We start from the raw sequence: 25875 nt of genomic DNA, 5'->3' as shown, positions 1-25875 counted from the left end.
GCTTTCCAGGAGGAGACGTGCCCCTCTCCAGTCCAGTAGTAAACTTACTGAACTGAAAATTTACTTTGACACATTTTGATGTAAGCATTTTTTTCAGGAGATGGTGGACTTTTTATTGTAAAAATCTAATTTTTATAATAGAATTCATATATTAATTACACCATTGAATATGAATATGAATTTGAAGAATGATTTAAAGTGAAGGATAATTAAAATCAATTGCCTATTTTATGCTATGATTGTTTGTGTATATTTTTTTTTATTCCTACGTAGAGAAAAAAAATGATCAAATATGATTAACTACCGGATAATTAACTAAAGCTTTTAAAAAGATATTATCTAGTTCTATAAATTATACAACTTAAAAACATTAACTTAGCACATATCTGAATGAAAAAAAAATGTGCGTAATGTGCGCAACGTCAAGGTATTTAAATGACGTCATGACGTCCCAGTTATGAAGGATATAAAAACAACGTTTTTCAAAAGCTTGTAACAAGAAAAGTAGATGGAGTACAAGTTTCAAATTTGGACATATTATTCTGTAAACCTATTCCGTCATTTTCCAATAAAAAAAACAATTTTTGATAAAAATGTCATTAAGACCCCTTTTTCCAGAGAGCGGTCCATATATAGTTTCATTATCAATCATCAGGATGATGATTGATAATGAAACTAGTTAAGTATTTTTCGGTGTTAAGATTTTTATAATATACTACTATAAATATAATTGGTTACCTAAATGTATAAATTTTTACTTATTTACGTTAAAATTCTATGTTTGATATTTATCAAATATTTATATAATGAAATTGTTCAATGTTACTTACTGAAGCATTGTTTCTAGCCGACACAGCTTCGGAGAGATGGCACGAAAGTCGGTTTCAAGCGAATTAAGTCTCTCCGAAATATCCTGTAAACACCGAATTTGATTTTTTGCTGGTGGGCATTCCATTTTTTTCATAATTGTTCCTTTTTTATTAATATCTTCTACTCCAATGTAATGATTGTTTTTGTGTTTCTATGAAAAGAAATATACTTTCAGCATTTCATAACTATTTTTTTTTCTTTTTTCGGTATCTATTATACTGACTTGGGAACCGATTTACAATATTTGATGGAAAAGACAAAAGTCATTGAAACACATGCTAGTGACAAAAAAAATTGTTTTTGTTTAAAGCGTCGCTCTATATTTCTCTTTAAAAAAAATCAGAAAAATGTCAACATTTGACTGATTTTGATTGATATACAATCAAAACCCCCAGTTCAGACGTCATTTATCGTCAAGTGAGTGCAAATAAGTGAGAAACATGCATTAAATCAATTATTCTAAAATTAGCATAACAATTTACTGTACCAGAGAAACACTTTAAAAATGCGATTTATGGGGACCAAATTTGACTAATTTCGTAATTAGTTCTTAGGGAGAAATAGTAAATTTTCAACTTTACAAAGAAAAGATCACCTTGCAAAAACATAGACTGTTTTGTTCCATCCTTGTCACGATTGAGGCTCGCGTGACCTCATATTCCCGTTGTGCATCTTGCTGAACATCTTGAAAGGTATCGCTTACTTGAGCAATTAGTATGTTTAAAAGAACAATGCAAATTGTAAACAGAAATCCCACCATTATTATCACACTTATCGTTCTGCAAAAAGAAGACGAAAACACAGCCTAAAATAGATGTTACAGATGTATATCATATACCTATTTGCTGGCTATGTGGACGATAGCATGTTTTATGTTTCCCGAGAAAGCAACTATTTCACGAGGCGAAGCCTAGCAAAATTGTCGTGTCGAGGGGGACAATAAACTTGCTATCGTCCTCATAGCCAGTAAATATATTTTTTGTTATACCAAAGAAAACTTTATTTGTCGGTAATGTAGTTTGCCTTGATGTTAAACAAATAAGAGTTATTAGACTTAGAATTTAATGAAGCGACTAGGATTAAGTCAGATGTGTTCCGAGTTTCAAAAAGAAGGAAATCGGGGCAATAGTTTCGATGACTATTCACCATGGGCAGATAGCAAGGAAACTATTTCACGGTTAAATAGAATAGATAATAATGCCACCTGACAAATTTCTACTCACGTGCCGTTGTCAGTTGAAAACACAATGTTGTTAATGTTCTGCCATCTGTTAGTTAAAACCACGAAGGTAGCCAAACATTGATTCAACGTTTGTCACGCGGGTATGATAATGCAACTCTCAGCGATCGATTGAGAAAAAATTTCTCTGATCGATATGATGTCACAATAAGCAGTATGATGTCATATTTTAATCAGACACTTGTCAATTTTTACTTTATCTCTGGTCTAAATTATAAAAACTGCAGGCGTAAAATGTCACTAGAAACTCTTTTAACTGAATAACGTTTTATCTTCGATTTCTTTGTATTACGTATGATTATCATTGATGACATCACATGCATGTTTAATAGAATAGATCAATGTCGGGAGAAAAATCATCGGAATGCAGTGTAAACAATGCCGAAATGAGACTTATTTCATTCTGATTCACAAGATTTAGATTAATGTCAGTTTGGATATAATCAGGATAATACGGGCATGGATATTTTGTTTTATTAGCGAGTGTTATAAGGTAAGCAGACAGACATTGATGTGGCTTGGCCGGCCTTTCCTCTGTCAGTGTGTACAAATAATGCAAAGTGTAATACTACCCCGAATATTATGAAAGTTGAATTTGGCATATATCAAAAGCATATGACCTAAAATACTTGAAAAGTGCTGCTAGAATCCTTTGCTTCGTTGTTGTAAATAAACCATACGTAGTGTTCGAGGTGATTTCCGATAAATAATGACAAAATTTATTTTATGCGATTAACAATAGGATTCTAGCAGTAATACTAATAAACATGAACTAATTGCCGATCGAATCATTGTATCATACACACAAATGATCTTCGGGGTAGTGTTAAACTTTTTCATTTTTTTTTTTTTGTTAAGGTAAAAAAGTTATCTATTTTTAACTGTCACGGAATACCATGGCACGGAAGCTTCAAAGATCGACTCGATTCCGAAGTAGAAAAATAATATCATGGTGAACACATTCTCTAGATATTTAATATTCAGCACTGGTTTTATAACAAGAGGCCCATGGGCCACATCGCTCACCTGAGGAACAATAGGTATGATAAAATCAGCCTAATGGAGTCTTATACAAACTATCAGGACAATGTACAATAAAACATGTAGATCCTGTATAATTAAAAACCCTTTTTTCCTTTGAATATTCTTATGTTTATAATCATTAGTCCCTTTTCTAACAGGATGATTTTATAGTCATATCATATGTTGAGTATTGCAGTTCTCAAAAAGATCCTTAACAATATAATTTATATATGGGATATAAACGTACATCAAACTCTGAACCTTCTCGGGAGGCCAAAGAATTGTCCTGGGGCCAAAGTCTTAACAATTATGAAGAATCATCTGGCTGATTAGTTTCTGAGAAGATTTTTTAAAGATTAACCCTATATATTCCTTTGTTAAACTTTGACCCCCCCCCCCATTGTGGCCCCACCCTACCCCCGGGGGTCATGATTTTCACAACTTTAAATTTACACTACCTGAGAATGCATCCACACAAGTGTCAGCTTTCCTGGCTGATTAGTTTCTGAGAAGCAGATTTTTAAAGATTTACTCTATATATTCCTATGTAAAACTTCGACCCTTCATTGTGGCTCCACCGTACCCCAGGGGTAATGATTTTCACAACTTTGAATCTACACTACCTGACGATCCTTCCACACAAGTGTCAGCTTTCCTGGCCGATTAGTTTCTGAGAAGAAGATTTTTTAAGATTTACTCTATATATTCATGTTAAACTTCGACCCCCCATTGTGGCCCCACCCTACCCCCGGGGGACATAATATTCACAACTTTGAATCTAGACTACCTGAGGATGCTTCCACACAAGTGTCAGCTTTCCTTGCCGATTAGTTTCTGATAAGAAGATTTTTAAAGATTTACTCTATATATTCCTATGTAAAACTTCGATCCTTCATTGTGGCCCCACCCTACCTCCGGGGGTCATGAATTTCACAAATTTGTATCTACATTACCTGATGATGCTTTCACACAAGTTTCAGCTTTCCTGGCTGATTAGTTTCTGAGAAGAAGATTTATAAAGATTCACTCTATATATTCCTATGTTAAACTTCGACCCCCCATTGTGGCCCACCCTCAGGTGAGCTAAAAAGGTGTTAACGAGGCCGAGTACAGAACGAGTACGCACGCTTTCGCGCAGCGTTTCATTTGTATTGTGACGTCATCTTTTTGCTTGGTTGACGCCATGGCGTGATAGTTTCAACTGCAGATATTCAGCGAAAATTGTTGAAAATATCTCGTTTGATGCGTAAAAATAATGTTATATTGTGGAATAAACATAAATGTCTCGAAGTATAAGATATATTTTGGCTCGGGTCGAAAACGTGAAGAGGGTTCAGCAAGCCTAGCCTTCTGTCAAGTTTTCTTAACCCGCCTAAATATAGCTAAATTCATATATTTCAGACAGTAACCATGTATTTTATATCAATGACCCTTAATATGTGATGTTATATATTTTTTTATTACTTAAATATGTCTGAATGTTTAAATAATACTATTTAGATCACCTTTTCCGCTTTTGTCAAATAAAAAATAGCCATTATCTGACGAATCTGGGAAATTGGGCATACAAAAATCAACTTTGATAAGACCCCTGGAACAAACCAGGAGGTAAAAGGGTTTTTTTTTATTTGACAATTAGATGCCTTTTACCAATAACTTTAATATGTAGAACAGAAAAAGAAATCCTTAGGGCAAAAGTTTTGAAAAAATGTAAAAAATATGCAAAATTGATACATTTCAAGCAAAACCCCATAGGGTCCTATGTTAAAGATTAACACACTTTGAGATGACCCCCTAAACAAAAGGTGTGGTAAATGTCTTATTTTTTAATCTTAAATTAATAATTATATCAGTAGAAATTCATGTGAAAAGTTTCATCCAAAAATCTAGGGCAGAACAAATTAGACCCGGCCTCGTTAAGTTTACAATACAATAAGTTGTTAAAGTTGGTTTCTGGAAGAACAGACTTTGAAAATTTTCTTCTTAAATATTGACATTTTTTTACTTTTTTAATCTTTAGTTTTTAAGATCTGTGTACAGACATAGAATTGTGAGCAAATCTATGTATCTTGCTTATAATTCGAAGTTTAACACTCAAATTGGAGGTTTTTAAAGGTAAAACCCCTGTTTACGAGATATCTATACTTACCTGCATCAACTTTTTGCATTTTCCCCGAGCTGCCTACGATCATGCCTGAACTTTTGAGACCACCCCTGTGGTATCATCTAGTGTTTACCCATAATGCACAAGCATACTTCCGTTTCAGTTTTGTGAGGGCCTACACAACTAGGACCCAATGAACAGGGGTGGGTGATGCAGGTAAGTATAGATATCTCGTAAACAGGGGTTTTACCTTTAAAAACCTCCAGTTTACATCAATATCTATACTTACCTGCATCAACTTTTTGCAGAATTTGTAGCAGAAATATTGGGCGGGAGATTACAATCACTATCATATAATAGTAAAATAAAGAATACACTCACCCAAAAAGATATTCTATTTTTGTTCTTTTTCTTTTGCCCATCTCAATGTATCAAGAACTGATGACTTGGCAAAGCGAGCTTCTCCTTGAGGAACATCTCTCATATAGAATGAAGTAAAGGTGTTTTCTGTTGCCCAATGAGCTGTCTGTAGAATTTCTTCTAGAGTTGCACCATTGAAAAGGGCCCATGAAGTTGCCAATCGTCTTGTATCATGTGCACGCACATGAGATAAGGTCTCACTGTTATGTTCATACACAAACTTTACTAGTGACACAATCCATCTTGAAATTGAATTCTTGGATGCTGGTTTTTGCGAGTCCGAGTTGTAAGTCAAGAATAAACACTTTTCATCACCACGAGAAGACTCTGTCCTTTTTAGGTACATTTTAAGTGCTCTACAAGGACACAAAAGCAAGTCTCTACTGTCTGTTGCAAAGCTATTAAACTCTGGTATGAATATTGGTTTCCATGGCTTTCCTAATCTCTGAGTTTTGGCTAAAAACTGTATATTTTGTAATAAACGTATTCCATTCTGCTCAAGACGTAAATGTGACTCTCCAATTGAAAGAGCTTGAATTTCGCTTACTCTTGATGCTGTTGCCAGAGCCACAAGGAACACTGTCTTCCATGTAAGGTACTTCATATCGCATGAATTCATCGGTTCAAATGGGGAGTCACACAACTTCCAAAGAACAGTCGACAAATCCCAATTTGGAAGTATTGGTCGTACATTAGGTTCAGAATTGTATATTCCTTTTATTAACTTTGACAGATCAGTGTTGTTACTGACAGAACTATTGCTCCAACCCTTATGCATAGATGCTATCGCTGACCTATAACCCATTAAAGTATTTGGCTTACAATTACGTTCTTCATGCAAATAGATGAAGAAGTCTGCTAAATCAGCTACAGTGGCCTCAACTGAATCCTTTTGGTTCTTGGCACACCATTCCTTGTAGATTCGTATTCTAGCATCATACATTTTTCTTGTTGACTGTCTTCGTGAGTTGAAGATAAATGACTTAGCTTTCTCAGAAAATCTATTCTTTGTTCTTAGTTGTTTGAAATTTTCCAAACCGCCAGATGCAGACTTTCTGGACTTGGATGAATGAACTGCCCTCTTCTTTGAGTCAACATGTCTCTTATTATTGGAAGTTCCCTTGGAATGTCGACCAATAGATGTAGTAGGTCTGGAAACCATGACTGTCTTGGTGAAAACGGAGCGATGAGGAGAAGAACACACGACTCCTGTTCCACTTTCCTGAGTACTTTCGGAATTAATATGGGAGGCGGAAATGCATATGCAAACATTCCTGTCCAATCTACAGCTAGCGCATCGCATTCCCATGCCAAGGGGTCTGGAAACGGAGAACAAAACACTGCTAGTTTCCGGTTTTCCCTTGTTGCGAATAAATCTATGTTTGGAGTGGGAAAAACTCGAAAAATCTGCTGAACTATTTCTTGGTTGAGACTCCATTCTGTCATCTTGGGAATTTGTCGCCCTCTGGACAACTGATCCGCTATTACATTCTTTTTCCCTGGAATGTGAGCTGCTTTGAGCTGTATCCCGAGAAGGTGAGACCAATGCAGAATCCTCCATGTCATCACGCATAGGGCTGCAGACTTTGTCCCCCCTTGGCGATTGATGTAAGACACTACTGTTGAATTATCTGTCCTCAGCAAGACTTGCCTGTGTTTGACATTGTCCCTGAAGTGATGAAGTGCATTCTCCACTGCACTGAGTTCCAACAGATTTATATGTGATGACTGTTCTATCACCGTCCATTTCCCCGACACATTGCGATCCTCTAGGTGGGCTCCCCACCCGTAAGTTGATGCATCCGTCCACAAGGTTAGGTCTGCTCTGAAGCTCAGAATAGACGTTCCTGCCAGAACATTCCCTCTCTCTATCCACCAGAGAAGATGTGGGATGAGGAAACTGTCTATTTGAATCAGATGATCCAGTTCGTCCACATGGGGACGCCACTGGGACAGAAGGCAGAACTGAATGGGACGCATCTTGAGTCTGGCAAGAGGTACCAAATCTATACAGGCTGCCATTAAACCAAGGACTCTGAGGAATGTACGTGCTGGGATAAAAGATTCCATAACCATGGTAGAAATTGCCCCAAACAGACTGAGAAACCGGTCCAAACTGGGGTAGACCATACCCTGTTGGAGGTTGAATAGTGCTCCAAGATAAGTTATCTGTTGCGTTGGCTGCAGAATTGACTTGGATTGATTTATTACCAGGCCCAAGTCCATCAGCATAAACAAAGTTCTCCTTAGTTGATGAACTAATGTCATTCGATCTGCATTTTTGAGAAGCCAATCGTCCAGGTACATATAAATGGAAATCTGTTGACTTCTTAGATGTGCACCTATTGCCCCCATTAATTTCGTAAACACTCTTGGGGCTGTTGCTAGACCGAAGGGCATTGACCTGAATTGATAATGGATATTGTCTATGCAAAACCTGAGGTATTTCCTGTCTTCTGGATAAATTGGAACATGTAGATATGCATCCTTTAGATCTATTGATGCCACCCAGTCTCCTACATTCAGAGCCTGTATTATTGACCTTAGAGACTCCATCTTGAAATGTTGATTTTGGAGAAATATATTTAACGGTTTCAAATTGAGAATCGGACGGTAACCTCCGTCTCGTTTTGGAACAACAAAAAAGGTGCTGTAAAACCCCTGACCTTCCTGGGTCTTGGGAACAATCTCTATGGCATGCTTTTCTAATAAACTTTCTATTTCTTCTAAAATACATTGTCTTTGGATGACATCTTGTACATTTGTTATTCTTACTCCTGTATTTGGAGGGTGTTTTATGAACACAAGTTTGAGTCCTTCCTGGACTATTTTTAAAATCCAATCGTCGGATGTAATTTTCATCCACTCCCTGTGGTACGAAATGATCCGACAGCCTACTTTGGCTGATTTCTGCAACTCGAGTCCAGTCTCTAATTGATCCGTCAAAATTACTTTGGGGGACGAAACCCCAAACGATCTTGCGCAGAGCCACGAGTTTGACCTCTGAAGAAACCTCTTGAATTGAAATTTCGTCCTCTTCCTATAGTAGTCTTTTGATTCTTTTCTGCAGCAAACTTTCCCTTCTTTGCAAAGGATGACTGCTGTTCTTTCGGTTCCGAGATGCCCACTGAATCATCTCTCTTTCTTTTCCTTGCAGAACTGAGGGCTGAACCATCTCTCTGCTTTGAACCCCTCAGGTGCTGTGTTTCTTTAGCATCGCGCATACTTTCTGCACTTGCGTGAGGAATATCAAAATACTTCCCACAAAAGAGCTTAGGATTCAGAGTTGTCTGTACAAGGAGTTTGTTTTCAGTTGCTTTGTTTTTAAAAGCCAAATCCTCAATGTGAATGGCTCTGCGGGCTGCAACTGCACCCGCTAACATGCGGGAAGTAACATCAGCCATTGACCTGCATGAGTGCTTGTAGGGCCTCTGTCTTGTCCTCATCAGATACAACGTTATCAACGTAGGACGTAATTAGAGAGGCATATTTCAACTCTCTTAGAAGAAGTCGAGATCCTTGATCTATCTTCCATAACTCATTGTTGCGTGAATGCAACATAGGGTTGCGGAAACGGTAAGAATTTTTGTTTCCTTTTCTCCCTGTTGTAAAACTGCTGTCCTCAATGTTGTCATCAAGGCGCGGCGTTGTGCAGTACTTGTCAAAGTCGGAAGAAGCGACTCGGTATTTTTCATCATCTGATGCTTTATAAGTCCGAATCGCACCTTTTCGCTGGAATTCTTCATCAACATCTGTTAATGTGTTTAAAATGTACCCATCCATAGGCAAAGACTGTTGTGGGGTAGATGATTTTGTCCCAATCAAACGATTTGACATGTATGATTTGAAGTCTCGGCTCTGAATTTCAGAGGCATCAACTGAGTTGATGTTCAGTTCTGTAGACACTTTTTTAACAAATATTTTCCAGTCTACCATGCATGAACCATTAGAGTCTGTGTCATGCGTATGTACTGAACCCAAGACAGAGTTATCAAACTCTGAACGATTATCCTCGTGAACATCAATAACATCATCAAGTGAATTGCTTAAGACTTGATCAGTTTCACCTCTGTGGCTTACCAGATCATCGTCATCCGATTCTCTGGAGCGTTGATCATCTGACGGTCGAAATCTATCGAACCTGTTACACGCCCTGTCTGAACGAACATCAGACGTAATAGCAATAGTCGGTTGTTTATTCGAATCCTGGACCAACTCTTTAATTCTAGCGTCAATCAACCTTTTCATGCAATTATCTTGATATTGCTGCCATTGGGCTTCGAAATTCCCCAACACGAAAGGCGGAAAATTACCTACTTGAGGTGGGACTGAACCCTGCGTCAAGTCGCCGCCATTTTGACTCATTTCTGTCGGAGAAAGAATTTCTGATGCAGCTACGTTTCCCGCAGAGGAAACTTGACTATCAGAACGATTGCCACTATTCCCCACAGAGGGAACTTCTGAATTTGGCAATGTAGCTGACTTTCTCCCCGCTTCAGATTTCTTTCGCTCGATCATCATTCTGATCAACGTCCGTTTTTCCTCTGACCACTTACTGCAAACCTCGCATGGAAATGCTTCGTTGCAAACTCTGTGTCTATAGCACTCTGCGTGGTCATCCAAAACGGTCATTTCTCTATTACATTTTACGCAAATTTTAAATGAATCAGACATTTTAAGACCGCAGGCTTAAGAAATTTTAATCGAAGAAAAACACGCGGCTTTTCTTCTCTAATGCCCGAACAAAACTGAAACGGAAGTATGCTTGTGCATTATGGGTAAACACTAGATGATACCACAGGGGTGGTCTCAAAAGTTCAGGCATGATCGTAGGCAGCTCGGGGAAAATGCAAAAAGTTGATGCAGGTAAGTATAGATATTGATGTAAACATGGTTAGTAAAAAGAAATTGTAAACAATTAAACACAAGAAACATGCACTACATGTATAACAAATAAAGAACACAATTTATTTTTTCGAAATGAATCATATATATGATACATGTATATACCTACATATTTCCGTCAGCGATATCAAACTCTATTTAAACTGAATAAACTCGAGAAAATGCCGAGCATCTCAACAAAACCTATTGCATTAATCTTCCATTACGCAAAAGATAATGCCGAATTACCGATAGAATGAATTGTATTTTAGTACCCCTACATCAGATTTTGCTTAATTTGCGCAGGAAAACAGTTAACTGTTTGATTTACCGAAGTCTCTGTTGGATTTGATACGTAAAAATCACGAAATACAGACGATAGTTTCCAGGTTACAAAGCATAAATAATGAAAACGATACGAAAATCAGAACAAGCTAACACCAACGTCATGTGTGAAAACTGTCAACGCATTGAAATATTTAGCCTCAATTTACTTCACAAAATCGGCACCAATATATTTTGCATGTTTCAAAATTTCCCTTCATACGCGAACTGTTGCACAACAAGCAATTTCATCATAGTCCGATCGACCCTTTTTCGTACAATGTCATGGCTGCTTGAAACAAAGAACCTCGTTTTAGAAGTATGGAATCATTTTACCGGATGCCAAACCCGAAGCTATTAAACTGATTGAAACACGCCTTTCCTTTATTATTATTTTCGTAATAACTCAAATTTGAAACAGAATTACACCTTAATTTTTGCAATTTATATTTTCCTTCCCATAAGGATAATTTATGCTAAACTGCGTTGAATTTGCTTCGGTAGTTTCTGAGAAGAAGATTTTTAAAAATGCACCCCCCTTTTTCTACAGTTTCAAGGTTTTCTCTGCTTTGAATGCAGACCGGACTTTTATTTCTGCAATTTATATTCGCCCTCCCATAAGGATGCTTTGTGCCAAATTTGGTTGAAATTGGATAAGCGGTTTTAGAGAAGAAGTTCAAAATGTAAAAAGTTTACAGACGGACAGACGGACGGACAGACGGACGACGGACAAAATGTGATCAGAATAGCTCACTTGAGCTTTCAGCTCAGGTGAACTAAAAAATATTAAATTGATCTTGATATCGTTGGTCATTAAACTCGGAGTTGCCTTAACTTACCCGCGCAGTTACCATCTTTTTTTTTTGAAGGAATTTTGATCGATTACATATATTGAAGAATAAAAATTATTTATTAAACGCACAGAACACTTAAATAAGTGCTTTGAATAATAGACTTCCAAAAGTGAAATGTTTATTCCATTTTAAACCCAAATATAGTATTAAAGGGGCATGGTCACGATTTTGGTCAAAAATTATTTTTCTGATTTTAATGTTTACCATGCTTCAGTAAGGCATTTCTTATATTCAATCAAAATTTGAGAGTCATTTGTTGAGTTATAAGCGAGTTAGAGAGCCTAAAATTCTTTGCTATGTAAACATAGCGTTCTTTTACATTTTGAATGTTGAAATGAAAATTCCAGTTTTAGGCCAAAAATGAATGTGTCAAACGTTAGGATCTCTTTATCTATGATTAAAATAAATAGAAAAAAAGACAAATCAGCTTAAAAAATATTTTAACTGGTATATTGAACCTATGTAAACAAATACAGGGCACGAGCCTTGTTTACATGACAAAGAATTGTGAGCTCTGTATCTTTCATATAACTCCATGAATGACTCTCAAATTTCATCTGATCATAAAGAATGCATTTTTAAAGCACTGTAAATATTAAAATCAGAAAATTAAAATTTGGCCAAAATCGTAACCATGCCCCTTTAATAGATATGTTCCACGTGTCAAGGAAAACATGTGAAACTATACAAATTTATATTGTACCGTAAAAAAATATGAAGTTGGTTGCACTAAAATTGGGTATTTAAATAGATTCTGCAAAAAAAGAATTCTGTTGCATAATTTTTCTAACTCGACTTTTAGAATTTGAGAAGTCAATAGATATGGTTGATTTTCTACTGATTCAGAGGTGTGCTGTTCATGATAAGTGTATTATGCTGGACTATGAAAGAAGAAACGATCAAACTATACATGAAGTGAAATGAACTCAGAAGCGTGATTTATTCATTCAAATTTTGAAATGAAGTTTAAAAGTGTGAATAAAGATTTACTCTTTTCTTAATTATAACATATTCTTGCTACATGTAAAACACGTTAAATGCCATTATTTCATTGTAAGGTATAGTTATCATAGTTTTTGCATTCTGGATTCTAAATAAATCCATATTTTGTTTTACTTTTTTATGGCAGCTGTATTAATAAACCCTCATTAAACCAACTTGACCCAACAGTGGGCCAAAGTTTAATTAATATCCTTAAACCTTGAAAATAAGCCGTGGCTAAATAAATTTATGTTTGGAAAGAAAGTTGTGGGTTTTTTTCATATCGTTTTATTATCCAAACAAAAAAACTGGTAAGCGACGAAGGCATAACTACGGTTCAATATCAAACCAGCCATCAGTTTAACTTCAGCTGGTCCAAATTAACCGATGCCGTTTCCATAACGTAGGCCCACAATAAATTGCAATCAATCAATGTGAACTACATGTACCTGCTTGTTCTAAAAATAAGATATCCTTGTAAACATTGGTAACAGTTAAATGAAAAATGTTCAAATGTCTATAATTCTTGGCACCAGTTTTTAAAACAGTAACCTTTTAGCAGTGGCGATTACTAGTGGTATCCCTGCTTCAAAGATGAGTTGTTACACAGAATTTGTAAGGTTGTTTAGTATTACAAAAAGCTGTTAATTGGCGGTGCGAACAATTGTATCATCGACACGATAAAGTGTTTTGAAAATAACAATATCAATGTTCGGCAATGCATTAAGGCAGAAATAAAACTACAAGAAGTGCCAAAATGTTCTCTTCTAAATAGCATTGGCATGACTCGTCTGGATTATTTGCAAGAATAGAATTATTTTCGAGTAATTTGCAATACAAGATAAAGCCTTCAGGTGGGTTATTTTCAAAACCAGCTTTTTTAATACCGGCTTCTTAACCAAGTTTTTGGGTATTTGGCCAGCAGTGGGTAAACGTAGGTCAGATGTAACATACACACTGTATGTTGGTATCAGAAGGTGACCTAAGCCGCATTGTGCTAACATTGGGCAAACAAGTAGGGCCTGGCGTTAATAGCGCCATACTAACTTCATTTGCTAACCTTGGTCCAGATTAACCGATGACGTTTCCCCAACGTTGGCCCAGCTTGCTGTTTGGGATAAGGATCATTAACACGGGATTATTATTTGGAACGAAAGACTTTTACCAGAGTTGAATAAAAAGAGGGTTCACTACAGATGTAATGTAGAGAAAGATATTAATAGATAAAACTTACTGGAATTCGGTGTATTCTAGAATTCTTTTAGCCTCTATAAGAATTCTAATTCCAACAAAAAGAATAGACCAATACGTACTGGAAGAAAAAGAAACACATCAAATGCATTTAAAAAAGGGAAAAGGGCAGTACAATCCGCCTTTGTCATAAAATGTTGTGGTTTTTTTGTTTGGTTTATGACTTATTAGGTTTAAAAAGTATGATTTTGTTTGAAGAAATATTTAACTTTTAAGAAGTTTTCAGTACTTTTACAGTCACAATCGTCTTTGTTTATCACTAATTCGGAAAAAAGTATAGTGTATTGGTTGAATAATTATTTAATGAACATTGTTTTGCAATTGTTAAAATCATATGCTTGTGCTGTCAAATTTCAGTAGAAATGCTTTTTTGTTGAATTTAACGGTTTTGAACTACAAATTAGATGCTTTGTAAAATATTTCGAATTTGGAAAATGTATTTGATTATTACATTATTTTTTTAATAACTATCTTCGGTGGATCTAATTTTTTTTTAATAAAAAAGTATCATACGAACCTATTATTTTCTTTTGAGTGGGGGGGGGGGGGGGTCGTATGAACGGAAAAGGAAATAAATACATATACTCTCAGAAGATTTCATGAAAAATTACCTGCTTTCGGAGAATTTCTCTAACGATCCTTCTCCACGTAGAGACAGTAGAAGACAACCACTGAAGGCCAGGAGAATGAACGCGAAGAAAATTGTGAATTGCAAAATATCATGTTTAATAATCCGCCTTAAAATCAGGACGTACGCTCCAGATTTTCTGGGGAAAAAAATGAAATTACGTAAGTAGTAAAGACAAGTAACCATGTATTGTTTAATGTCCATGCATAATATAATGAAATTGATTTAGTATGCTTTAACTTAGTTATATAAAATAATATGAAATTCATTAACTGTTACGTATGATATTTTAAAAAAGCATTTCCAAGTATAAATACACTAGTATGTCAAAGCTAATCAATAAATAAGTGATTACAATATAAATACTTAATTTGACAACAGAACATAAGGTAGGTTCATTAAAAGCAATTGGCAATGTATAATTTTTATCTATCAAATTTATAAGTACCTAAAGACTGTTGCGTATTGAAACATTCGTGCTGTCCAAAACAAGTAAGCAGCTGAGAAAACGAACCACTGTTCATTCTTGTGAGTGAACCGTAATGGCGGCAACAAAAGAATTAGTAAACAGGATGTTGTGTCTACCCAATTAGAGGCATACTTGAAATACTGCAGTCGAAGTCTACATAAAAGAAACAAGTGCCTAGCCACATATATTATGAATGAGTAGTAACCACAGTTTATATGTATTTTAATATAATTTATTTCTAACTTTTTATTAATATCTAAAGTCTTTAGGTGCACGAGACACATTTAACATGCCTAACTCAATTATACACCCTTCTCCATTAAAGTCTTGTATACTTAATAATCTGTCCAAAGATATTTATGCAGCACATTTGGTCGATTTTTAATAAATAATACACATTTATGTGAAAGAAGAAGTGCAATTAAAATTGATGATAGTGGAAAATTTCAAGATATGTCAATTGATACATTATCATTTTATCCACAGGATCAAAAACAGATTTCTAACGCAGATTTATAATTTGGAATGTTTACATCTTCTTTCCATATTTAGAAGTCACTCGGAATACATGGCGTAATTTTTCAACGTTATTTTCCGGGTCTGCTGCAGTACAAAATACCCGCAGACATAACATTTTTAGCCTTGTAATGAAACCTGGTAAGCTGAGACAATTTTAGAAATTGTTCATACTTTTGATTAAACATTGTTTGAAAACCGAAGTATTCATATATATCGAGTAATTACGCAAAATATGAATCAAGGATATCCTTGGACATAGTATGGGAAAATGCCTAAATTAAACGAAAAATGAACGATTTCAAAACTACCAACAATGTTATATTTTTTCAATGTATTTTCTAGAAGTTGCAAAATTTGAAATAACATCGATCATGTTAAATGAGATGGTTAAGGAACAACGCTCTATAACCTAATGATATAGAAAAACACTTAAATTTTAAAGCTAAAATATAAGGATTATTTACTAAGTAGTAGATTATGATTAAAGAAAGCTTTTCCAAAAGCTTTAGGTACACCTAATGGGTAATTTGCTGATCACAAAGCCTTCTTAAATCATTTCGTTTTTTTTTTTCAAATAAATCATTTTTGCCTCCAAATCTTTTGTTTATTGACAAATTTTAGATAAAACTAAAACAATTTGAAATATGATCCCTACAATTTGATTTCTTTCAAAATGTATGAATAATGATAATGAATTTCTAAACATCGTATCGCACTTAAATGTTTTTCTAACTGTTTTTATGTCCTTTTTTGCAAAAATAATTGTACAAAAGCAGCCAGACCAATTGGCAACAATAAGAAGATATTTTTTTGTCATGAGAGAATTGAAGATGAGCACGTCGTATTGAAATATCATTTATTTACACAGATGTGCTCTAGCCTTTTTCACTCAAACTGTCGCTATGAAGGCAAAGACAATAGCGCAAATTTATCGGGTTTAGAATATTCCAGTTTTAAACTGAGAATGCCTTTTAAATATATAGATTATATTATTTTTTGACAAAATTTATTAATATTTAAAAAACTATCTATGTGTTTAAAAACTCGATAACATCTTAAAAATAATAGCATTTATTTTCTACCATAAAATTTCATGCCTTTATTTCATGAGAAAATATTTTAAATACTGTATTTTGTGCGCAAATAGTAAAAAAAATAGTTGGGTTCGGTTGATGTCCCTTTCAATTTAGTGGGTTAGGGTTCGTCCTTTCAAAATGTTATTGAGACCTAGAAACATCGAAAAGGTAAGCAATGTATTTTCCAAAAAATAAGCTTGTTTTCGCATCTGTCAAAAATAATACTTTAATATCTCAAATTCATTCCAATCCATATTTCATTAAATAATATTGATATGTGAGACAAATCGTTGACAAGGATTGTAAATTATAGTTTGTCTGTATGTACATGGTAGCATATATAAAAATTAGGCATTTACAATAAATAAAATTTTAAAATTTTCGAAAGGGTAACTGAACTTAACGCCGTATTTTTTTCGGTCACCATCGTTACGTTTTTTCCTTGCTCACTTTTACTTCAAGTCAATTGTTATATAGTTCGGTCAATTTCCAATCAAATTTATAGTCATAATGGTTTGAAATTGCTGAAATTATCTGCCCTTGATTGATGATGTGACTTAAAAATAAGCATGAAGGATCGAACGAATATTTTAATGAGTGTTATAAGATTAGAAAAGCGGTACTGTGATTATAGTCTGTCCAAAGTTATTGCTTCTAACATTTTTGATGATATTTAATAAAAATACACATATCTGTGAAAGAAGTACAGTTGAAATGGAAAATATCCAAGATACCATCATTGATAATTTATCCCTTTTCACTCATTAACGTTTTCAGGAAGGAAAACAAATTTCTTACGGTGATTCTTAATGGGAACTGTTTACATCTTTTCTCAATTCGGAAGTACTCGGGACACCTCGCGCAATTTTTAAACGTTATTATCTGTGCTTATTAATGGCTGATGCAATGCGAAATCCCCGTAGACTTTTTATTTTGGGATGTGTATCGTAAACCAATAACTGATACGTGTACAAAAAGAATTAACAACTAGATTAATCAGTAACACACAGAACCAATAAATCTATTAACATATCTCACAGATATGAAGTAAATATTTCTTGATTGGAATAAATTGAAATAGGTATGGACATATAATACCGCCAATCGGAATGCATGCTACCTTACACGTCACTTGGCGGCCGTCTTGTATTCACAAAGTTACCCAGGGTTAGAAATTATGTAATGAATTCTAACATTCAACAGGTTAAAGTATACCGTTTACAACAGATCTAGAACGCGAATGCAAGGAGAAAGTGTTTTGTCGGTTTAACCATGAGCGCACGTTTGCCTATTGATCTCCATTCTTCATATTCTTATTTAAATATAAATAAAAACTATCAGTAAAAGGAGAACAGCAGACAAAAATGTGCTGACTATGAATTATGTCTGTGGAAAAAAGTGGGCGTTCTCATTATCCTATGGAGATTCCAGATGAATAAATTATACGATGAAAAAATTAATAAAAGAAAGAACAACTCATGCCTTTCAAATTATTTCGATGCAAAGCTATTCTTCTTTTTTTCTTTTTTTTTTTTGGGGGGGGGGTGTTGCACCTACTTGCGTAACTGTTGTATTTCATGTAACAGCTTGTAAAATGTCATTCCAAGCGACCACATCTCAAAAACTGCACGTGCGATTTGAAGTGCAGAATTATTATACAAAGTGGGATCCTGGGCCGTGCTTGCCACAATAGCAGAAAACGTTATTGTCACGAGAGTGATTAGGTTAAGCAGAGCTTTGAATCTGAAAAAAGGATCATCCAAATTAAAACCAACTAGTACATGTATATTTTAAGTGTTCTAAAAAAATAATAAAGACCATATATTGTAGGTAAGTTCATGAAATGCAATTAATTTCGAAAAGCAAGTATTTTCTTAGCTGTGCATTAAAATTCAGCATATTTTTTCTTTCTAATACCAGTTACATTTTGAGCTAATTCCGACAAGAATTCTGATTAAACCCCATAGGAATCATGTTCTGTAATATCTAAAGATAGAATTAAAGATCCAAGCAATATTGAACTCTTGTCTCGTTCAACCAGAAACCTGGATGTCTCCGTAAATCTCTGACAATTAGAGAGACTCTCTGATTGCCGGAGATTTACGGAACATGCCGTGAATCTGGGTGAATGAGACTATAATGAACACTGGCGAAGGAATATTTCAATATAGACTCGTATTCCTTATGCATACGGCTACAAAATTTTGTGAATTCTTCGTACCATTTAAAATCTGACTACATTTTATCAAATTTATTGATTATTTACAGGTAGTCTTGTTGGTTATGATTTGTGCTTAGGCCTAACAGTTTCACTTCTGGTTTGCAAGAGCAAATACAAAGACAAGTTGATTAAAATCACTCTCAAAAATCCTATTTGACTTAACGTGGATTTATACACCTTTTTTCATGACGCAGTACGCAAAATAGTAAATCTGGAAGCATCCAATTCCGGTACTTGCTAATTTAAACTGATGCGACTTGTGTGGGGACCGCTCTTTTGAAAACAATTGTTAAATGAATAGATTTATTTCATAATTGGAAAATTCATTCCTTACAAGTAATGTGGTATGTGACACTTTTTCGTTGTGTCGTCTTATTTTTCGAAATAAACAATAAAATCAAGTATAATTTTCTAAATAGTTTCTTTCCCATCATCGACATATCACAGCCTAGTGCAGGGGATTAGTAGGTTCACTACAAACCTATAGATCATGAGTTTGAATCCCGTTGAGGACGATAAAATTTTCAACTTTCCAAAAAATTTTAGACGTATTTCATGGTTGAATACTGTGAAAGAAAATTCTAAACAGGTAAAAGTATTTCAATTATAATATACTTTAATCCGGATAAATATCGACAGTTGTTTCTTACCACCTTAAGGGGATGGGAGGGTGGCTTTGAATTTCTCTCAGTTTGGGATGCATATATCATATCAGTTAATTATCCCCTTTATTTTTTGACTTAATTTTGCATTAAAGCGATTATATTCACTCATTTAGGCCTATAATAAAATATGTATGTATTCATCACTATTAGCAACATGATATTAAGGAAATTTTCTTCAACTCAGAAATGAGTACTCCCCAAGGTGTTTGGGCCTTGGGACTGAGGAACGATAACTTATCTGAGGAACTTTCATACCAAATAAAATTTAAAATATTTTGTGTGTTTATTTGCAATGATTTTCATTCAATTTTTTTATGTCACATTTATTAAACTACATTTTCTTATTACATCTAGCACCCTTTTCAGATGATTTGTGAACATAGTAAGAATGAAAAATTATGTTATGGGGAAATGCTAAAAAAAATTGCAACAATAAGATTTTTGAATGTTAAGAAGTGTTATATATTTTTTTAGATGTCCGAAGGCAATATCCATCATATGACAAAAAAAAATGTCTCAATTTGTTAATAGTTAACTTTTTAATGATTATTTTTTTCAAAAAAAAAAAACATTAAACAATTCTTTTAAAAAACATATAGTATTCTTATCATCATTTTAATATTTGATAATTATATGTTTTTTGGTCTTCTGTTGAAAATTAGAATAAACTGTGGGTGAATAGAGCCACCTTAAAAACAATAGATCTTACAGGAATCGACTTCTGGCATATTTTTCCCATTTTCTCATGATGAGCAGTCGAACAACGTCATGATTTACAATGGTCTACAATAATAAAGATTTTTTTCGTAATAGTCATTCTATTTGATAATAAGCACATGATAGGTTTAGCACATATATGCTGTTATATAAAATTCAAATGAATTTTACTATAATCAGTAAACGATATGTCCTTCCTGCTTTAAGACAGCGTTATGCTTACCATTATAAATAATATACATACATTGCGCTTTCGTCAAGTCTAAACTATAATCGTTCTTACAAACGTAAGGTATGGATCTACAAAGATGCTGACTTCGATAAACTAAATTCCTTAATTCAACATTGCGATTGGACAAACATTATTACGGAAGCTGACAATGTTAATATAGCAGTTGATAATTTAACCACAAAATTTCTTTCGTTTGTTAGGGAATGTATACCGGAACAAACAATAACCATTCGGCCTCGTGAAAAGCCATGGTTTGACTCTGAGAACGATCAGAGTTAGAGACCGTCTGCGTAACAAAGCAATTGAAACGAATAAAGATTCTGTTTGGTCTGCGTATAGAAAGGTCCGAAATTCAGTTAACAACATGAAAAAACACGCTATCTTAAATTATTATGACAATATAGAAACGTATTTAGATGATTCAAGCAAAAATAATACTAAGTTATACTGGAAGCTGATGAAAGACTCATTTCATATGAAGCTTTCAACGGAATTACCACCTATTCAAATTTCTAATGTAAACGGTACAACCAAGTTTGTTTATTCAGATATTGGGAAGATCAAATCTCTTAATACATATTTTTCTTTTATTTCTTCTGTAGACAATAAGAATGTGGCTTTACCTAATATGTATAGTTTATGTAGAGAAACACTTTGTAATATTTATATACATGAACAAGAAGTGTTAGACATTATTTCAATATTACCTGTTAATAAAGCAATTGGTCCTGATTTGGTTAGCCACAAACTTTTGAAGGCAACCCTTTTTACTATTGTAAAACCACTTACATTGTTATTTAATAGATCACTTGTTGATAATACTTTTCCATGTTTTTGGAAAATTGCTCACGTTATTCCTCTATTCAAAAAGATGATCCGTCATTGGTTTCTAATTATAGACCGGTATCTTTGTTATCATGTGTTAGAAAAATTATGGAAAGAATCGTTTTTAAACATGTGTACAACTATTTTCATAGGAACAATTTATTTTATCGATATCAAGCCGGTTTTTTACCAGGTCATTCCACTGTTTATCAACTACTAGAAATAATCCGTTGTGTTTATGTGGTAAAACAGAAGATGTGTATCATTTTTTTTCTTGTAAAAAATACTCTAGAGCGAGAAACAACATGTTTGATCAATTGTTTATGTTAGATTTAGTCAATATTGATACTGATTTACTTTTATATGGCAACAATAACCTTCCTTTACATATCAACAAAAACATTTTTGCTTCTGTACAAAAGTTTATAGACGAACCCTTGAGATTTTAATAATATTTCTTTGTGTATATCAATAATATATTTTCTTTTGTTCTATATTCATATGCATGACAACTATTGTTATATTTAAGGAGAGGAACTTGTAAGTTGTTAGAACTTGTTTCTGATCCTTTCGTTTAGTCAATAAAATATGTTCAAAACAAACAATTATAAATAATAAGCATTCTCGATTTTTATTTCCTTAAACTGACCATGGTAATTATGAATGAAAGATTAAATGACCGAGTGGTTAGCGCGCTGGCATATATTAATAAAGCAACGGGGAAATTCACTATATTGGAACTCCACCTCCGCCGCGACTGTGACCCATTCCTAGTAGTGAGCGGCAACCACGCTAACCCACCGGCCATTTAGGCAAGACAAAAACCTTGCCTTCGATGACGTATGCCCTCTGGAAACTACAACGCTGAGATATAGGTGGACTACATTTAAGCAACAACAATTTGAGAGGGTCGAATATATAAATATATTATAATCTTCAGGAGTTTTCCTCCTGAAGATTATAATGAAACCGGTAGAGTTTTGAATCGGCTTTCTGTTATTTTATATTATTTATTACTTGTGTGGATTAACTTTACTCATTTTGGATTATATATATATATATATATATATATATATATATATATATATATATATATATATATATATATATATATATATAGATATATATATAGATATATATATAGATATATATATATAGATATATATATATATAATTGGTTCACGGCTGTTTTTCGTCTTTTTGTAAAACTTTTTGTGCCTTTTTGTAAAACTCACTTGTTATTTTATTAAACGAGATCTATAACAACTTGCCTTATCGCCTTTTTGCGCTATGAATTGAAAGCCGGTTTTGGATTCAGAATCAATGTTTTCGCCGTCGGATGGAACATGTCCTTCCCTGTCTGCTTCTAACACGTTGTAATAGACGCGGACTTTTTCTCCCTCCCCTATCGGTTCTTTCATACAATCCAACACAGCTAATACAGTTTCCTAGTAAAAAGAAAGGCACTAGTAGATATTTCAATCAGCAAATATTAATAAGGCCGTGGTTGCAATCTAATTTACAGGGGGGGGGGGGGGGGCAATTAAATTCAAAGGTTGTTGATTAATAAAAATTGGTATATTTACGTCATTAATCTTAACACAATATGCTCAACAATGAGGTTGGAAATCAAGGGCTGGTTTAGTTATCAATTTAAGTCTTATGCTTTGAATAAAGGTCAAGATCTAGTAGATGTGACGTGCCAGGTTCTGAAATTCTAGATATGAATTCTTCTACGATTTTTCATGATAATAGCTTTGTTTGGTTGGGTGATCGGGGCTTAATTTTTCAATAAACACAAAAAACAAAATCAGGTTTTGCATTGTGATTTTCTACAAAATATCAATAAAATAAGTGAGAAATCTTGGAGTTTTGTCCATATTTGACTGATGAGATATATTTAGAAAGACTACAGTCTCTCAAAATACGAAATTAAAGAAGCTCTTGACATTTTTAAAATTATGACAAATTGAATATCGATATCGGGATTACTTTTCCCTTCCCTTATTATAAAATTGTTTCATTTTCTAAATAATTTCTTTAGAGCCATGAATACGAGGAAAGATGCAAAGCTCTAGTACCTAAAGATACTTTGGAATCATTTACTAGATCTTGACCGTATGTGATGTTAACAGAATATTAACATAATGTCTTTGACCAGAAATATTTACAAGTTCACATTTTTGTAGATTAAATGTTTTAACTGGTCAATATCGGTACTTTTTATCTGGATACAACATATCATAACGATTCCTGACACTTTACATACAGACATCTCTTCTTTCTCCAGCAAGTCATGAAAGCTGAATTTTGGATTTTCATTCTTTTTAACGCGGCTATACAGGTTGCGAACCCTGGTAGAAATAGATACTATATTTGATTACCACAAGTAAATATGATTTAGTAATACAAAGTGTTATTTGGTTTGTTTTGCATATTCAATATCTTAAAACATTGAAACAATATGATAAATAAATGATACAATGAATTTCTTATGATCAGTATTTCTGCAATACACTGTATCAATATGAATTATAACATAATTTATTTTTGACAGAAGATTAAGTCCACGAAATTACAATAAAAATTTATAATGATCAACTTGCGTTTCTTTCTTCATTTTTCTAATTAACATTGCAGCAATGTCGTCATTTCTGTTCTCGAGGGCAAGTGTATATGGCATATTTTTGTTTTCTGCGTCAACCTTCGCGCCGTGATCCAACAGTTTGGTGCAAACACTTTTAAAATTGTTTTTCACTGCAAGATGTAAAGGCGTAACCCCTTCTTCACCTATGGCAGACGGATTAGCACTTCGATGAAGAAGCGAATAAGTGACTAACCTTTGCGCCTGAAATATCATTAAATTTAATCTAATTAGAATATCTTTCATACAAAAAGCTTTGATAATTTGTAAATTTTCATATCCATTTGTCTTTCAAACAAATTAAAAGCAAAGTTGACATTAATGACAAAAATGAATTTTAAGGAGTTTATTGATTTTTTTAAATTGATAAACCTTTTCCTCGTCATCATTTATTTCTGATAGGATTATTAACAGAACGTTGTCGTTACAACCTCCTTCCTTTTCAATGATTTTGTCTAGGAAAACTTCCGTTTCTGCGTCTTGTCTTCCCAAATTTTTCCTCAACATCTCACCGACCTACAACAATTAAAAGTAGTTTTTTTATTATTTGTATCAATAGATTCCTACACTCCACCAGTTATACACCGGTACCGGTTACAACATTGGATTGCGTTGAATTAATTATTTGTCCATGTTGGTCATTTTGAAACTACTTAAACAACTTATGCAACTATTTACAAATAAATACAGTACCATAACTTCAAATTCTTCATTAGTGATTTTGAGAATTTCCGGATATGTAGAGGAATGAAACGCAGGTGATGTATCCTCAACATCTTTTTTTCGAAACTTATCTACAAAATAGAGGTATATGGGATTCTCAAGACATTTTTTTAGTACAAATATTGTAAAGGTTAACATCATGAGGCCTAATTTTAAACAATTAAATGTACGTCATTCATTATCAAAGTTAATACATTACCTTTTAAGTATCTAAAGGGTGTACGAAAACCGTTCCCGTCTCTGTCTTCTCTGTCACATCTTTCCCTGCTGGTCGTTAGTAAACAAAAACTGTTTCCATCTCTGTCTTGTTCTCTGCCAATTCTTTCCCCGTTGTTCATTATCCTCTAAAATGTTCAAATATGATGTCAGGAATAAAGGTATTATAAGTAGTTTAATGATAGTCATTAGCATGATTAATGTTTAAAAAAATCAGTTAATCTTAGTTCTTTTTTGTGTGAGACATTCGTCTTAAAAATTTTACAATGTAGAAATACAATAGTATTAAAAAGAAAAAATAAAGCCTCAAGTTGTAGTTTTTAACACAATTATTCAATAAATTAAACAAATACTGTGCAAATGATTAATGAATAATTAAACTCATTTTCAATCTCGTTCACATTACATAAGTTGCATTTCCTTTTACGCATATATTACAGGGGAATGCAACACAGTTGATGTAATCCCTTTTGATAGTACAGGTTTGAAAACTTTAACCGTACCTTTTCTTGAAAAAAAAATCAAACAAAAAATCTGGAGCATATCTGATATACAAATGATACACGCTTAACTAAAGTATATGTGTTTTTATCAAAAAATATTCAATTCTATGGATAATAGCCTAATGTTTTAATATTAAATAAATATTCCTATTCCTTCAATCGTTCAAATTATCAAAATCAATTACGTTAAAAACAGTTTCAAAAAATTTACCATATGATATGTGATTGGAAAGTGATTGGAAAAGCTGGCTTGACATGTTGCTTCACGTATGCTCATTCCTTGAGCTTATGAGGTCATTTGATGGAAAATGCGAAATTGCTGCATACGTTTAGGAAACTAAAAAGATGTGGGATGGTATCTTTATCACCATTTCGCTTCCTCCTTGCGTTTGAATGTTTTTTTTTAATTATATTTGATATCTTACAAGTTTGCGTTAAACAAGAATTAGTTTGAATTCATAAGCTACGCAGTAAAATATACTGTTT

The 25875-nt window shown here is 33.8% G+C and overlaps 1 protein-coding gene across 1 annotated transcript; it reads right to left on the bottom strand.

Moving 5' to 3' along the window:
* Positions 1–1447: 1447 nt before the first annotated feature.
* On the bottom strand, positions 1448–24454 carry LOC128185454 (uncharacterized). The gene is made up of 10 exons (XM_052855046.1): positions 24320–24454; positions 23910–24151; positions 23573–23657; positions 22575–22751; positions 20239–20312; positions 18201–18386; positions 15028–15201; positions 14563–14718; positions 13935–14012; positions 1448–1649 (listed from the first exon to the last, which is right to left on the bottom strand). Exons 1-10 carry the CDS (start codon positions 24452–24454, stop codon positions 1448–1450), a joined length of 1509 nt encoding a protein of 502 aa, XP_052711006.1.
* Positions 24455–25875: the final 1421 nt, after the last annotated feature.

Source organism: Crassostrea angulata, chromosome 5 (genome assembly GCF_025612915.1).
Source record: "Crassostrea angulata isolate pt1a10 chromosome 5, ASM2561291v2, whole genome shotgun sequence".
Lineage (NCBI taxonomy): Eukaryota > Metazoa > Mollusca > Bivalvia > Ostreida > Ostreidae > Magallana > Magallana angulata.
Note: the sequence above shows the minus strand (reverse complement) of the source record. Positions and strands in the feature narration are given on the sequence as shown.

Excerpts from the sequence above, each read along its gene's own strand:
- LOC128185454 (XM_052855046.1), bottom strand. The coding sequence starts at position 24,454 with ATGTTGAGGAAAAATTTGGGAAGACAAGACGCAGAAACGGAAGTTTTC. Across the intron at positions 23,658-23,909 it reads AGAAAAATGAAGAAAGAAAC|GGTTCGCAACCTGTATAGCC; the intron begins GCAAGTTGATCA and ends TATTTCTACCAG. Across the intron at positions 15,202-18,200 it reads GAAATACAACAGTTACGCAA|ACTTCGACTGCAGTATTTCA; the intron begins GTAGGTGCAACA and ends TCTTTTATGTAG.